The sequence below is a fragment of the Pseudorca crassidens genome, chromosome 2 (genome assembly GCF_039906515.1).
Source record: "Pseudorca crassidens isolate mPseCra1 chromosome 2, mPseCra1.hap1, whole genome shotgun sequence".
Classification (NCBI taxonomy): Eukaryota; Metazoa; Chordata; class Mammalia; order Artiodactyla; family Delphinidae; genus Pseudorca; species Pseudorca crassidens.
The window spans coordinates 43,629,734-43,647,007 of NC_090297.1; the positions used below are offsets into that span (position 1 = coordinate 43,629,734).

The 17,274-nt window shown below is 36.9% G+C and overlaps 1 protein-coding gene across 10 annotated transcripts in view; it reads right to left on the reverse strand.

The window, feature by feature from the left end:
- The window catches only part of TUT4 (terminal uridylyl transferase 4), a 149,901-nt gene that overhangs the window by 116,569 nt on the left and 16,058 nt on the right, over positions 1–17,274 (reverse strand). For all 10 annotated transcript variants that reach the window (XM_067726102.1, XM_067726104.1, XM_067726108.1 and 7 more), the window contains exon 2: positions 4,406–5,288. In XM_067726102.1, the coding sequence (XP_067582203.1) occupies positions 4,406–5,195 (790 nt within the window). In that variant the 5' untranslated portion in view covers positions 5,196–5,288. The remainder of the gene's footprint in view (positions 1–4,405; positions 5,289–17,274) is intronic.

A 17,274-nucleotide genomic window follows, 5' to 3' on the forward strand; every position in this document is an offset into this window, starting at 1 on the left:
CTTCAACTAGTTATGTTTACCTGTCCTGCAAAATTCAGTTTAAGCATCAACTGTTTCAGAAGACGGTCTGGGACTTCCCTGATAGTGCAGTAGTTAAGAATCCGCCTGCCAAGGCAGGGGACAAGGGTTCGCTCTCTGGTTTGGGAAGATCCTACATGCCGCAGAGCAACTAAGCCCATGTGCCACAACTACTGAGCCTGCACTCTAGAGCCCACGAGCCACAACTACTGAGCCCACGTGCCACAATTACTGAAGCCCATGTGCCTAGAGCCTGTGCTCCACAACAAGGGAAGCCACTGCAATGAGAAGCCCACACACCAAAACAAAGAGTAGTCCCCGCTTTCTGCAACTAGAGAAAGCCTGCGCGTAGCAACGAAGATCCAACGCAGCCAAAAATAAAATAATTTTGAAAAAAGAAGACAGTCTGATATTCTTTATATTCTCATAGCACCCGCTATTATCTCACATTTTCACAGCAATGTAATTTGTATTTATTTATCTACCTCTTACAATTAGATAATGAATTCCTTGATGCTAATGACCAGATCTTATTCAGCTTTGTACCTTCAGATTTTAATACAATGCCTAGACCAGAGATGACACTTAATAATAGTGTGTTGAATAAAGAAATTGATTTGGACGTATCTAAAAGCACTTCTAAAAGTAAATGCTCATAGATAATAAATAAACCTCTCCTCTCTGCCCTCAAAAGCCACTCTACATGCCATCTACAAGAACCCTGAAATTCACTTCTCTCTTGATAGCACTAATTTTTCTAAATAAAAATAGTGTGCCTCTCTCTGGAGGTGATGTGTCTCCTACCACAAGAGGAGCATAACAGGAATATTATTCAGCAATGAAAAAGAATGATGTACTGCTACATGCTACAACATGGATGAATCTTAAAACATACTAAATGAAAAAAGCCAGACACAAAAGGCCACATGTTGTATGATTTCACTCATATAAAATAGGCAAGTCTATAGAGACAGAAACTAAATTAGTGGTTGGCAGTGCCTAGGAGGAGAGGGTAATGAGTAGTGACTGCTAATGGGTATGGAGTTTATTTTGGGGGTGGTGAAAATATTCATGATTTAGACAGTGGTAATGTCTACACAACTTTGTAAATACACTAAAAAACACTAAATTGTATATTTTTAAATGGCAAATTTTATGGCATGTGAATTATATCTCAATAAAACTAATATAAAAAGGTAAATAAAAAATTTAAATATGACAGATGATAGTAAGAACTATGGAGAAAAATTAAAAAGGTAAAAAGAATAAGGAGTGCCAGAGGTGGAGGTGAGGTTTGTAAATTTTAGATAAGTGACCCAGCAAAAGGCTCACTGAGAAGGTGAAGGAGGTAAGAGAGCTAGCCATATGGACATCTGGGGGAAGAGTATTCCAGGCAAAGGAAAAAGCAAATGCAAGAGCCATCAGGTGGACATTTGCCTTCACATTTGAGGAACTGCAAGGATATCATGCAGTTGGAACAGAGAGAAATGATGAGAAGTAGATAAATGAGGGCAGAGAAGTGGGGGGAGGGGGAGTGCCGAAGATCACAAAGGTCACAGCACGGACACTAGCTTTTACTCTGATATATGGGAAACCATTGAAACATGATGAACAGCAGTAACATGATCTGAATAATTTTAACAGGATCATTCTGGCTGCTATGTTGAAGACACCAGGAAGGATGGTATAAGTGAAAGTAAGAAGATGAGTTAGGTTCTGCTGCTCAAAAGCATGATCCTGACCAGCAGCATCAGCTTCATTCCGGAGCTTGTTAGAAATCCAGTATCTCAGACTCTAGATTTTCTAAATCAAAAATCTCGGAGAATGGAGCCCAAGAATCTGAATTTTAATACAATTCCCAATTGATTCACTTTAATTGCACATTAAAGTTTGAGAAGCCCAGATCTAGTATATTCTCCCTTCAAATATTCACCAGGCTCACTCTCTCACCTCTTACCTTCAAGTGTTTGCTCTCATGTCACCTTCTCAGTGACAATTTAAATTTGAAACACCACCACCAGACACAGCAGCATCATTCCTTATGACCTTTCCTGTTTTATTTTTCTTATAAGATTTATCACTATCTAACTTATTATATACTTTTGTTGTTTACTATGTTTGTTGTCTGTCTCCTCCCACTAGAATATTAACTCTGTAAGTAAGTACAGTGTTATCTGTTTAGTTCATTGTTATATTCCTAGCAACTAGATCAGTACCTGCACATAGCGGAGATCACCCAAAATATTTACTGAATGTACAAACGGCAAAAGGAAAAATGGTGGAAGTGCTAGGTGGGAGCTAAAGTTGGACCTAATGGAGATTAATCCATTAATCTTTTGGCCACACTACACCGTTTGTGGGATTTTAGTTCCCGACCAGGGATTGAACCTGGGCCCTCAGCAGTGAGAGCCTGGAGTCCTAACCACCGGGCCACCAGGGAATTCCCATATAAATCATTTTTGGGCTTTTTCGGTTTTTCTTTTTGTGGGCCACACCATGTGGCACGTGGGATCTTAGTTCCCCAACCAGGGATCGAACCTGAGCCCCCATGTTGAAAGCGCCAGAGTCCTAACCACTGGACTTCCATGAAGTCCCTCATTCTTATTAGTTTGTTAAAACAAGTTTCCTGAAAGGACCTCTATTTGGTCTACTAGCTTCCTTAAGCTATTTCAACTTGTTCTCCATGTTAACAAATAACAAAACTGCATTTAATCGGAGAAATAATAATAATAAAGGATATTAATTGCCATTGCCTGCCTACTGTGTCAGGGACTACATGAAACTCTATTGAATTATTTCACTTAATCTTTATAACAAAGGCAGCACCATCTCCACATTTTAAAAAATGAGGAAACTTAGACATGTTTTAAAGGATAAGCAGCTTATCCAAGATTACAAAGTTATTAGGTGGGGAAGATAAGATTCAAAACCTATGAAATTTTACTCCAGAACTCACAGTCTTAACCACCTCACTCTGTCACCTTATTTTGTCACCTTTTTAAGAAAATAATCTTTAAATCATATTTTTCACTAATTCAAGTGACCAGACCCCTGTAGCTGATCTTATGCACCAGTATTTCCCAACTTCAATCAATCACATACCGTCATGTTTAGATCTGCCATATCTAAACACTAGCAGTACTATTATTTATTTGATATTGTCTTTAAATTGACTTACTTTTTTGGGCCTTGTCCTAACATACCTATGAAATGATTAACATTTTTTCTTACATACAAAGGTACCTCTATTAAATTAAAAAAAGGGTTTGTCAATAAACCATCATCTGTGTACCACCAGAAATAAAAAGAAGCTATTTCTGAACTCTTTGTCAGTATTTCTCAAAGTGTGGTAAATAATGATTTAGAAATAGCTTTTTCTGTTTATACATCAAGAAAAGGTTTTATTCTTTTAGCCATAGAAACATCAGGAAAAAAGACTGCCAAGAAAAATTCATTAATTTAAACAGACATGGATAATATTTATAAACAAGTAACGCTAAGATCAAGATCTCATAAGAAAATGAATTTTACAATGATAATTCTCAAGTAAATTGCAACAGTGTCCTATTGAATCTGTTTCCAGTTTTGCTCCTGTCAAAGAATTTGCTGAAAAGATAAACATATATATTTGTGTATATATATATGATCACAGTGCTACCTTGGTTAAAACTCTTCAGTGGCTTCTCAAAACACTCATAATAAAGTCCAAACTGTTTATCATATCCTAAAAGGCCCTTTACTTTCCAATTCTTGTGTGCCTTTTCAGCTACGTCTTTTGCCACATTCCCCCGCAAGTCCCTGTTGCAGTCATACTAAATCTCAGTCACACTTGCAGTCTCACATTTATATCATGCATTTTCTCAATCCAAAGTCTAAATACCTCAATTAAATCATGTACTTTCTCGATTCTAAGTTTTTGGCACTGAACTAAATTACCATCTTACTTATCTGTATCACCCTCACCTAACTAGAAGCTTCCTTGAGGTCTGGGGCTTTGTTTTTTTGGTTTTCCACTGTAAACACATGCGTAACATATAATGGGAACTCAATATATACATGTTTGGCGAATGAATGAGCAATGTATTACCAGGACCATTTAAAAGAAGAGTGAGAGAGAGAGAGAGAGACAGACAGACAGAAAGTGTGTGTGTGTGTGTGTGTGTGTGTGTGTGTGTGTGTGTACACATCAACTATAGGAGCCACTAAATTTGTATCTGCACAGGCTTTGTACCTCCCATAATAAATGTTTTCAACCTAAGACCCATATTACTAATGTCCTTTTTGTAGTTAAAGTAGTTAAAATCAAACTAAGGATAATCTAAAGAACATTAATATTAAAAAATCTCTCCAAAAATGTGACTTGTGGAATAATCTAATTTGTACTTACTCAAATCATCCGATATGTCTTCAGTTCCTGAAGCACTATCATCAGAATCACCAGTATTATCTGTACATGTTTGTTGCTTCTGAGATTGTTGTGAGTTTTCCAGAGCAGATTTTTCTCCCTCTGCAACATCAATATTCATTTTGTCCAGAGAAGTAAAGGAGCTTGGAATTTTTTTTCCAATCTGCTGTAATTCTGTCTGTCTCATGTTTTCTTTCAACAGTAAACTGGATACCTTCTCAGCTTCTGCTGGTAAGCTGGGCACCTTTTCTGATTTCATCTGAGAACCAGGTGCTTTTTCTGCTCTCCTCTGTGAATTAAGTGTCTTTTCTGCTGCTGCTGCCTGTGAGCTGGGTGCCTTTTCTGTTTTCACTGGTGAATTAAGTGACTTTGGTGATTTTTCTGTTTTTGCCTGTAAACTGGGTGCCCTTTCTACTTTTGCCTGTGAAACAGGTACCTTTTCGGCTTTCACCGGTGAATTCGGTGATTTTTTTGCTTTGCAGTGACTTTGATCTCGAAGGACTAACCCCAAATCTTTAGGGCCTGGAACACTGGCAGCATTTACTTTACATGATTTAACTTCTGTTTTTTCTATACAAATATCATTTTGCTTATTTTTTTTACTACTATTCCTATTTGGAGAGTTGGTCCCAATTTCTTTTATGGATTTATCATTTCTAGCTTTCAAAGTCTGATTAGTTATAAATTTAACTGCTTTGCTTTCTTCAGAAAGAGCCCAAGCATTCTTCTTTGGTTCATGATTTTCATTTTCAGAGGTCTTAGACTCTTCCATTATTTAAAAACCTGCTTCTTTCCAACTGTGATATTGTAAAATGGCAGATCTCCAGTAGTCTGAATTGCTTCAAATCCAGTTTAGGCAAGCAAACTATTGGATTAAAAAAAAAAAAATCTGTTATTTAAAATGCAAAACCCATTTCTAAAAAATTGGTTAGACATAAAAAAAACTTTTATAATTTATTCTCAAAACTGAATAGCGGGGCTTCCCTGGTGGCCCAGTGGTTAAGAATCTGCCTGACTATGCAGGGAACAAGGGTTCGAGCCCTGGTCCGGGAAGATCCCACATATCGCGGAGCAACTAAGCCTATGCACCACAACTACCAAGCTTGCATTCTAGAGCCCACGCGCCATAACTACTGAAGCCCGCGCACCTAGAGCCCGTGCTCTGCAACAAGAGAAGCCACCGCAATAAGAAGCCCACGCACCGCAACGAAGAGTAGCCCCTGCTCACCGCAACTAGAGGAAGCCGCGCAGCAACGAAGACCCAACGCAGCCAAAAATAAATAAAAATAAAGTAAAAAGCTGAAGAGTAAAAAATAAAAATTTTTAAACTCTGAAAACTATATGAGGAGTTAAAATCCACTTAGTAAATAACAGTGAAACGCCCATTAAGGAGGTTCTAATGTAATTCTAGCACTATGACATCAAAACAAGGGAACTTCAGAAGTAAAATGCTGTTTTACATTACTCAATAAGAATTTCAACTAAAAGGGAAATAAAACCTGCAATTGATGTACCACAATTAACATAAAAGGAAATGGAACAAAAATAACACAAGAATTCCAATCTATATGCAACACAGGGAATCAGCTTATAGAAGACTAAGTGGTAAAAATAACAGAAGAACTGCAATCTATATGCAACACAGGGAATCAGTTTATAGAAGACTACGTGGTAAGATCTTTCCCACATGACTTTCCTACTAAATACTACCTATTTATACCACTAACCTACTTCTAACTTGATGCTCTAAACATGGGGAACCAACATCAACAGACTTTCTCCAGCTCTGAAGTACAAAGCAGTTTAAATAAATTCTTCTGAGGTAAGAAAATTTTAAAAAACCAACAGGATCCCAGAGTTTAGAAGTTATAGTAATATTCTGTATGATGATACATGTCATTATACATTTGTCAAAACCCACAGAATGGATATCCCTAAGAGTGAACCCTAAGGTAAACTATGGACTTTGGATGATAATGACGTGTTAATGGTGCATCCACTGTAACAAATGTACCACTCTGGTGCAGGGATGTTGATAGTGAGAGAGGCTATTCCTGTGTGGGGGAAGGGAGTTACATGGGTACTCCGTACTTTCTGCCCAACTTTGCTGTGAAACTAAAACTGCTCTTAAAGAATAATAATGTTTAGAAAAAAGATAATAGAAAGAAAAAAAATCAGAATCCGTTTTGTTCTAAAACATAATAGGAACTATTACACTTCTACCACAGAGCACAAACTATAAACAAATGAAAACACTACATTTTGTTAAGTAATTTCTATACTAGAAATAGCTTGTATACTACATATTATGGAAATCAGGTTATTTCCGAAATATTAGCAGTAATAAACCAAGCTTACAATGTTGATTACCTTTAAGGCAATAGTTCTCAAATTTTATCATTCATTAGAATCACCTGGAAGGTCCCATTCCCAGAGTTTCTGATTCAACAGGTCTGGGATTGGGGCCTGAGAATTTGCATTTCTCACAAGTTCCCAGGTGATTCTCATATGGCTAGACTGGAAAAGACACTTGAAAAATCAATGCTCTAAGGAATGTTTCTGAAAGTAGAAGTGAAGGAAAACCAAACTCTTCTGTATAATCTTATACACACGATTATAAGCTCCAAGAGGTAAGAAACCATTTCTCATTTTGCTTACCATTATATCTTCAATGCCTATTACAGTGCCTAGTTCAAAGTAGACACTCAATAAATTTGTTAAATGGATTAATAAAAACCTAACTTATTTTTAATTATTCACACTTTAAAAACAAAATATAATAGATCCAAAAGATATTTAATTGCTTCATACTTTATATTGTCTACAATGTAACTAGAAAATATCTCGCTTCCCAATCCATCCCCTAGCCTCCTACCACCCAGGGTGGCCTGGATAAGTATGCCTCTTTCTATGGACTTTGTTCTTACCTTTCTCATAGTACTTAGCACTTAACACATTTCATGTGTTTACCTCCTATTTGGACTACAGGAATTTTTTACCCAATGTGCTTCTTATAAAACAAATACACTTACACAGTTGAAAAAATGGCAAGGCAAAACAGCATTCTCCTACCAACTACCAATCTCCTCAGAAGCAACTACTGTCAACTCTTTTAGCTGTTTCTTCTGAGATTTATCTCCATATTTCTAAATTACACGCTTAAGCTGGTACTACCTATTTTGTTTTAGATTTAGATATTATCTACTGACTTCCTACAGACAGAATTGTACACACACTTATGTTCCCATCCCACCACCATCCTCCCAGGATGACTATAATATGATATGCCAATATTATTTATGGCTGAGCCAAATACGCCATTGCACAGAGTTTGCTACATATCTATCAAAATTCATTTTCCCCTTTTTCCTAGGCACGTAGCTAAACTACATTTCCCAACCTTCTCTGCAGTTAGGTGTGTCCTTAGGATCAAGTTCTTACCTCCTCCATGCTCTCCCCTTCTCACTGGATAAAATTCTCAGTCATCCATCTTCAATCACATAGCCAACAATTAAATTTCAATCCAGACCAGTAGGTCTTAAACTTTTGTGCACAGGAATCAGCTAGTTCCTAAGTGCAGATTCTGATTCAGTAGATTTGGAGTGAGGACTAACATTCTGCATTTAGTCTAACGAGCCCAGGTAAAGTCCACACTGTTAGCCCTTGGCCATATTTTTGACTGGACAAAAATCATCAATGGAACTTGGGACTCCTGAATGACCACACACATTAATCTATTCATCTGGATCTGGTGACTACTCACCTAGCAACTATTACATGAGACAGAAATAAAACTGTTTCTTGGGTCACTATACTATTAGATCTCTTTATCACAGGAGCCTAGGCTTTTGACTTCAGCAACATATATACTATAGTCACATTTCTCTTTTGGTATACTTTTCAGTTTTACCTGGAAGCGTCTCACTTCTCTTAAGTTTTTTATATATCTGTCAATAATTCATTGACAGAACTGTAAATCTTCTCTCAATGTCTTCAAATACATCAAGCAACCCATGTGTTTGTTTTTATTGTCATTTTTCTCCCCTTGGACATCCCATCTGCCACCTTCTGATTACTACTAGATTTCCACCACACTTGTCACCCTGAGACTTTCCTTTTGCTATCATCCTACCAATTCCCATCTACTCTGTCATGCTGATTGACTCTTCTATTTTCCTCTTCCATAAGTTACTCCCTCTTTTTTGGTGTAGCATATCCTCCAGTAGCTTTCTAAGAAAGAAAACAAGAAAGGCATTGGAGAAAATAATTATGCCCTACTTCTGACATTTCATTTCATGTAGAGAGACAACCATTATCATAACATTCCTGCTTTCTTTCCACTCCATTCATTCCTTTCCTAGGGAGATGGGGTAACTTATTTCATCATTGAGTTTAGAAAAATGATCTGGGCAAAAGTAAGCACCTTCCCCTCTCCTTCCTCTTTGCATCCAGCTGTTCTCAGGAAAGAAAATTCCATTCTCTCATTCATACTCTAACATTACAGTTGCAAGCCCCACACAGGGCCTGTCACTGTTCAGCTCTGCCTATGCCTGAGTGGTTAAATCTGTCTATTTCTGGCAGTATTAGCAAGCCACTTGAAAATATAAGTCCCATTCTCCAATATGAATCTTATCCATAATAAAAATAATATTCTGGTCTCCATATGCTTCCTTTATCTCTCCCAGTTTGTTCAGAATTCAGGAAGGGAAAGAGAGTGCTATTTATTGGGCTCCCTTAAGCCCCAATAGTAGGTAAGTTTTATAAGACTTTGCATGCCTGAAATGTCTTTATTCTTTCTTCATATTTTGTTTAATTAGGTTTGAACTTCTAAGTTAAAAATCATTCACTCAAAATCTTACAAGTATTGTTTCAACAATTTCTAGTTTCTAGTGTTACTACTGAGAAAATTATGCCATTCTTATTCTCCATCTCTTTTACTGAACTGTTTTTTTTTTCTTTATGGAAACTTTTAGGATATTCTCTTTGCCTCAGTGTTCTGTAATTTACAGGTGATAAGTCCTAGTATAGATATTTCTTTATTCATTTTGCTGTACACTCAGCTGGCTCTTTTAATCTCTAACTCAAGTCCTTCACTTCTGGAAATTTTTTCCATATTATATCTTCCATAACTTCCTCCCTTTCATCTTCTCTGCTCTTTTTCTAGCGCTCCTATTAATTGAACTTTAGGCCTCTTACACTGATCCTCCAATTATCTTTTCTCTCCATTTCCCATCTCTTTTTTGTCCTTCCTGGGTGACTTACTCAAATTCTTCCAACCCTTCTATATTTGGAGGGGGGACATGGAGAAAACCTTTCGTATTTTCACTTCTAAGAACTAATTCTCTGATTATTCCTTTTCATAGCACTCTGATCTTCATCTCTTATTTCTGAAAACACTAACAATTGTTCTGGAACTTTTTTCTGCTCCCTGCATTGTCTGGTTCCTGAGTTCCTCATGTGCCTTCCTTCTTCTCTACCATGCATACTAGCATACGCATAATAAGAGTTTCAGAAGGAAAAGATAGACGGGGAAAGAAAAAATACTTAAAGACGGAATTCCCTAGTGGTCCAGTGGTTAGGACTCGCCGTGCTTTCACTGCCGTGAGCCCAGGTTCAACCCCTGGTTGGGGAACTAAGATCCCACAAGCCGTGCGGCGTGGCCAAAAAAAAAAAAAAATTGAAGAAATAATAGCCAAAAACTTCCCAAATCTGATAAAGACACAACTACACACATCCAAGAAACTCTATGAACTCCAAGCTGAATAAACTCATAGGAATCCACACCAAGACACATAACTGTTAAATTGTTAAAGGCAGAAGAAATTTTGAAAGCAACAAGAGAGAAGGAACTTCTCATACATGAAGAATCCACAATAAAATTAACAGCTGATTTCCCATCAGAAATCATGGAGGCCAGAAGGCAATGGAATGCCATATTTAAAATCCCAGATGAAAAACACTGTCAACCAAATATTCACTAACCATGCAGAAAAACTATGCTTTATTAATGACAGAGAAAGTATGACACTTCCAGATAGACAAAAGCTAAGAAATTTCATTAGCAGACTTGTAGACTAGCACTACAAGAGATGCTAAAGGGAGTTCTTAAGGCTGAAATGAAAAGAAATTCGGCAGTAACTCAAAGCCATAAGAAATAAAGGACACTGGTAAAGGTAACTTAGCACAGATAAACATAAAAGCCAGTATTATTGTACTGCTGGTTTGTAACTCTTCTTTTTCTCCTACATGATTTAAAAGGCAAATACATAAGAAGACAGTTATAAACCTATGTTAATGGGCACACAATGTATAAAGATGTAATCTGTGACAATAACAATGAGAAAGAACAGAGACATATAGGATCAGAGCGTGTGTATACTATTGAAACTAAACTGGCATTACTCAAACTAGGCTGTTATAAATTTAAGATATTAGTTGTGCTGTTATCTGCAAGGCAACCACTAAGAAAATAATGTTTAAAAATACAAAAAAGGAAAAAAGGGAATTAAAATAGCACACTATAAAAAAGTCAACTGAATACATAAAAAGGCAGTAATAGAGAAATTGAGGAACAAAAAGCACGAGACATACAGAAAAGAAAAAACTAAAGAGCAGGAGTAAATCCTTCCTTATCAATAACTACTTTAAATGTATTGGATTGGCCAAAAAGTTCCTTTGGTTTTTAAGTAAAAATAAAAGTCACATTTTTCATTTTCACCAAGAACTTCATGAGCAATGTATGCACTCTTTTGTTCCACTACCTTCTGCCATTTTTCAGGCAACTTCATAATTCCATCTTCCCAAAACTCTATCTTTTTGACCAAAGAACTGTTCCAGGTGCCTTTTACAGTCTTCCAGGGAATTGATATTTTTTCCAATAAGAGAATTTTGTAAAAACTGAAATAAATGGAAATCTGAAGGTGCAATGTCTGGTGAATACGGTGGATGAATCACAACTTCCCAGCCAAGCTGTAACAGTTTCTACCTGGTCATCAAAGAAACATGCACTCTTGCGGTAACCTGATGGAAGATTAGGCATTTTCTGTTGACTAATTCCGGATGCTTTTCATCAAGTGCTGCTTTCAGTTGGTCTAACTGCGAGCAGTACTTGTTGGAATTAATCGTTTGGTTTTCTGGAAGGAGCTCATAATAGAGGACTCGCTTCCAATCCCACCATATACACAACATCATCTTCTTTGGTGTGGTTGGTGGTGATTTACTTCGCTTGCCTCACGATCTCTTCTGTTCCACATCATTGTACAGTATCCACTTTTCATCGCCCATCACAAATTGTTTTAAAAACAAAGTTTTCGTTACACTTAAGTAGAAAATCACATGCAGAAATATGGTCAAGAAGGTTTTTCTCACTTAACTTATGTGGAAGCCAAACATCAAAGCGATTAACATAACCAAGCTGGTGCAAATGATTTTCAGTGCTTGATTTGGATATTTTGAGTATGTCGGCTATCTCCCGTGTGGTATAATGTTGATTGTTTTCAGTTCATGTCTCGATTTGATCACTATCAACTTCAAATGGTTTACCGGGCCATGGAGCATTGTCCAGTGAGAAATCTCCAGCACAAAACTTTGCAAACCATTTCTGATACATTCGATCAGTCACAGCACCTTCTCCATACACTGCACAAATCATCTTTTTTTTGCATTTCAGTTGTGTTTTTACCTTTCTTGAAATAATAAAGCATTATATGCCAAAAATGTTGCTTTTTCCTTCCACCTTCAACATTAAAATGGCTACACAAAAATTCACCAATTTTGATAAGTTTTTTAAAGGCACACTAATATGACAGCTGTCACAATACAATCTAACAAAATTGTTTCAAATGAAGTTAAAGACAACGAAGAACCACTAGAGCCATCTTATGGAAAAAAACAAACGAATTTTTTCGCCAATTAAAAAATGAATTAGACTCTCCAAGTAAAGGCAGAGTTTGGAAAATTGGATTAAAAAATATATGATCCATCTATCATACTACCTACAAGAGATTCACTTTAGATACAAAGAAGCAAAGAGGTTGAAAATACAGGCTGGAAAAAGATATCAAGAGAGAACTGAGTTGGCTATATAATTGTCAGAAAAAAATATACTTTAAGTCAAAAACGGTTACAAGAGACAAAGAAAAGCATTATACACTGATAAAAAGTTTAGTCCAACAAGAATATATCACAATTATAAACATACATATACCTAATAACAGAGCCCCAAAAATAGGAGAGAAAAATTAACGAAATTGAAAAGAGAAATAGATAATTCTATAATAATAGCTGGATCCCTATCAAATTACCCATGACATTTTTCACCGAACTAGAACAAATAATCCTAAAATTCATATGGAACCATAAAAGACCTAGAACTGCCAAAGCAATCCTGAAGAAAAAGAACAAAGCAGGAGGCATAACCATCCCAGACTTCAGGCAATACTACAAAGCTACAGTAATCAAAACAGCATGGCATTGACACAACAACAGACATATGGATCAATGGAACAGAACAGAGAACCCAGAAATAAACCCACACACCTATGGTCAATTAACTGTCAACAAAGGAGGCAAGAATATACAATGAGAAAAGGACAGTCTCTTCAGCAACTGGTGTTGGGAAAGTTGGACAGCCATGTTTAAATCAATGAAGTTAGAACACACCCTCTCACCATACACAAAAATAAACTCAAAATGGTTTAAAGACTTAAACATTAGACATCACACCATAAAACTCCTAAAAGAAAACATAGGTAAAAAATTCTCTGACATAAATTGTACCAATGTTTTCTTAGGTCAGTCTCCCATGGCAATAGAAATAAAAACAAAAATAAACAAATGGGACCTAATCAAATTTACAAGCTGGGGGCTTCCCTGGTGGCGCAGTGGTTGAGAGCCCGCCTGCCGATGCAGGGGACACGGGTTCGTGCCCCGGTCTGGGAAGATCCCACATGCCGCGGAGCGGCTGGGCCCGTGAGCCATGGTCGCTGAGCCTGCGCATCCGGAGCCTGTGCTCCGCAACGGGAGAGGCCACAACAGTGAGAGGCCCGCGTACCGTAAAAAAAAAAAAAAAAAAAAAAAAAATTTACAAGCTTTTGCACAGCAAAGGAAATCATAAACAAAACAAAAGACAACCTACAGAATGGGAGAAAATATTTGCAAACCATGAGACTGACAAGAGCTTAATTTCCAAAATATACAAACAGCTCATACAACTCAACAACAAAAACAACCCAATCGAAACATGGGCAGAATATCTAAAGAGACATTTCTCCCAAGAAGACATACAGATGGCCAAGAGGCACATGAAAAGATGCTCAACATCACTAATTGTTAGATCAATGCAAATCAAAACTACAGTGAAGTACCACTTCACACCAGTCAAAATGGTCATCATCAAAAAGTCTACAAATAACATATGCTGGGGTGGGTATGGAGAAAAGGGAACCCTCCTACACTGTTGGTGGGAATATAAGTTGGTGCAGCCACAATGGAAAACACTATGGAGGTTCCTCAGAGAACTAAAAACAGAGCTACCATAAGATCCAGCAATCCCATTCCGGGGCATATATCCGGACAAAACTATAATTCAAAAAGATACATGAACCCTATGTTCATAGCAGCACTATTCACAATAGCCAAGACATGGAAACAACCTTAATGACCATCAACAGATGAATGGATAAAGAAGATGTGGTACATATATACAATGGAATATTACTCAGCCATAAAAAAGAACATAATGCCATTTGCAGCAACAGGGATGGACCCAGAGATTGTCATACTGAGTGAAGTAAGTCAGACACAGAAAGACATCTATCATATGATATCACTTATATGTGGAATCTAAAAAAAAGGAGTACAAATGAATTTATTTACAAAACAGAAGTAGAGTCACAAACGTAGAAAACAAACTTATGGTTACCAGGAGATAAGGGGGGAAGGGATAAGTTGGGAGACTGGGACTGACATATACACACTACTATATATAAAATACATAACTAATAAAAACCTGCTGTATAGCACAGGGAACTCTACTCAATACTCTGTAATGGCCTATATGGGAAAAGAATCTTAAAAAAAAAAAGAGTGGATATATGTATAACTGATTCATTCACTTTGCTGTACACCTGAAACTAACAGAACATTGTAAATCAACTCTACTCCAATAAAAATTTTAAAAAAACAAAAAAAGATGTGGTACATATATACACTGGAATACTACTCAGCCATAAAAAAGAACAAAATAATGCCGTTTGCAGCAACATGGACGCAACTAGAGATTATCATACTAAGTGAAGTAAGTCAGAAAGAGAAAGACAAATACCATATGATACCACTTATATGTGGAATCTAAAGTATGACACAATGAACCTATCTATGAAGCAGAAACAGACACACAGACATAGAGAACAGACTTGTGGTTGCCAAGGGGGAGGGAGTGGGGAGGGGGGATGGACTGGGGTTTGGGGTTAGTAGATGCAAACTAGTACATACAGAATGAATGGAAAACAAGGTCCTACTGTATAGCACAGAAAACTATATCCAAAATCCTGAGATAAACCACAATGGAAAAGAATATTAAACAGAATGTATACGTATATTATATACATTATATATAATATATATATATGAGTCACTTTGCTGTATGGCAGAAATTAACACAACACTGTAAATCAACTATATTTCAATTAAATAAATAAATAAATAAAATAGTTGGAGACTTCAATACCTTTCTTTCAATAACAGAGCAACCAGACAGAAAACCAATAAGGAAATAGAGGACTTGAATAACGTTATACACCAATGAGACCTAACAGATAAATCCAGAAGACTCAACCCAACCTCAGCAGAATACATATTCCTCTCAAGTACACATGGAACATTCTCAAGGATAGACTATTATGTTAGGCCACAAAACAAGCCTTAATAAATTTAAAAAGACTGAAATCATACAAATTACCTTTTCTTATCACAGTAGACTGAAATTGGAAATCAAATCAATAACAGGAAAAAAACTGGAAAATTCATAAATATGTGAAAATTAAACAATGCACGCAAACCAACGGGTCAAAGAAGAAATCACAAGGGCAATCGGAAAATACCTTGAGACAAATGAAAACAATGTTTTTTGTTTTTTGTTTTTCTTGCGGTACGCGGGCCTCTCACTGTTGTGGCCTCTCCCGTTGCGCAGCACAGGCTCCAGACGCGCAGGCTCACCGGCCATGGCTCACAGGCCCAGCCGCTCCGCGGGATGTGGGATCTTTCCGGACCAGGTCATGAACCCGTGTCCCCTGCATTGGCAAGCGGACTCTCAACCACTGTGCCACCAGGGAAGCCCAAACAATGTATTTTTTTAAGCAACGTATTATTTTACCACAATTTTTTAAATGGAGATAAAAGGATATTTGATACAATTTTTTAAAATAAGGATTATAAAAGAATACTATGAACAACTGTACATCAACAAATTGGATAACCTAGGTGGAATGGACAAATTCCTACAAACACACAAATTACCAAAACTGAGTCAAGAGCAAATATAAAATATGAATACACCTACAACAAGTAAGTAGACTGAATCAGTAATCAAAAACCCCTCAACAAAAAAAGCTCACAATCAGAAGGCTATACTGGAGAAGCTTACTCAACATGTAAAGAATCAATACCAATCCTTCTCAAAGACTTCCAAAAATTGAAAAGGAGGGAACACTTCCTAACTCATTCTATGAGGCCAGCATTACTCTGACACTCTGAATATATATGCAAAAAATCATCAACAAAGTACTAGCAAACCAAATTCAGCAGCATATTAAAAGGGTTATACACCATGACCACATGAGATTTATCTTCAGAATGTAAGGGTGATTGAATTATCAATGTGATAAACCACATTAATAGACTGAAGGAAAAGAAAAATACGTGATCATCTCAACTGATGCAGAAGAAAGCATTTGACAAAATCCAGCACCTTTTCATGATATAAACACTCAAACTAGTAACACAAAGGAACTTCCTCAACGTAATAAAGGCCATCTACAAAAAAAAAAAAAAACCACCCAAAACGAAAACAAAACGAAAAACACACAGCTAACATCATACTCATTAGTGAAAGACTTAAAAAAATTTCCCCTAAGACCCACAATAAGATAAAGATGTCTGCTTTTGCCACTTCTATTTAACACAGTACTAGAAGTTCTAGCCAGAGCAATTAGCCAAGTAAAAGAAAGAAAAGGCAACCAAACTGGAAAAGAAAAAGTAAAACTATGTTTGCAGATGACATGATATTAAATGTAACAAAATCCCAAGAATACACACAAAAAAACAGAGCTAATAAACAAATTCAACAAGTTGCAGGATACAGAATCAACACACAGATTTCTTTACAGTAGCAAACAATCCATAAATGAAATTACAAAAATGATTCCACTTACAATAGAATCAAAAAGAATACAATACTTTAAGAATAAATTTAGGGGCTTCCCTGGTGGTGCAGTGGTTGAGAGCCCACCTGTCGATGCAGGGGACGCAGGTTCGTGCCCCGGTCCAGGAGGATCCCACACGTCGCGGAGCGGCTGGGCCCGTGAGCCATGGCTGCTGAGCCTGCGCGTCCCGAGCCTGTGCTCCGCAACGGGAGAGGCCACAACAGTGAGAGGTCCGCGTACCGCAAAAAAAAAAAAAAAGTAATAAAGAATAAATTTAACAAAGGAAGCAAAAAAATTTTGACCCTGAAAACATTACACTACAAAACATTACTGAAAGAAATTAAATAAATAAATGCAGTGACATCCCATGTTCACAGATTCCTTCCAGTCTACTTTCCCTACCTACCTCTTTCTTGCTCTTCCCTTTTC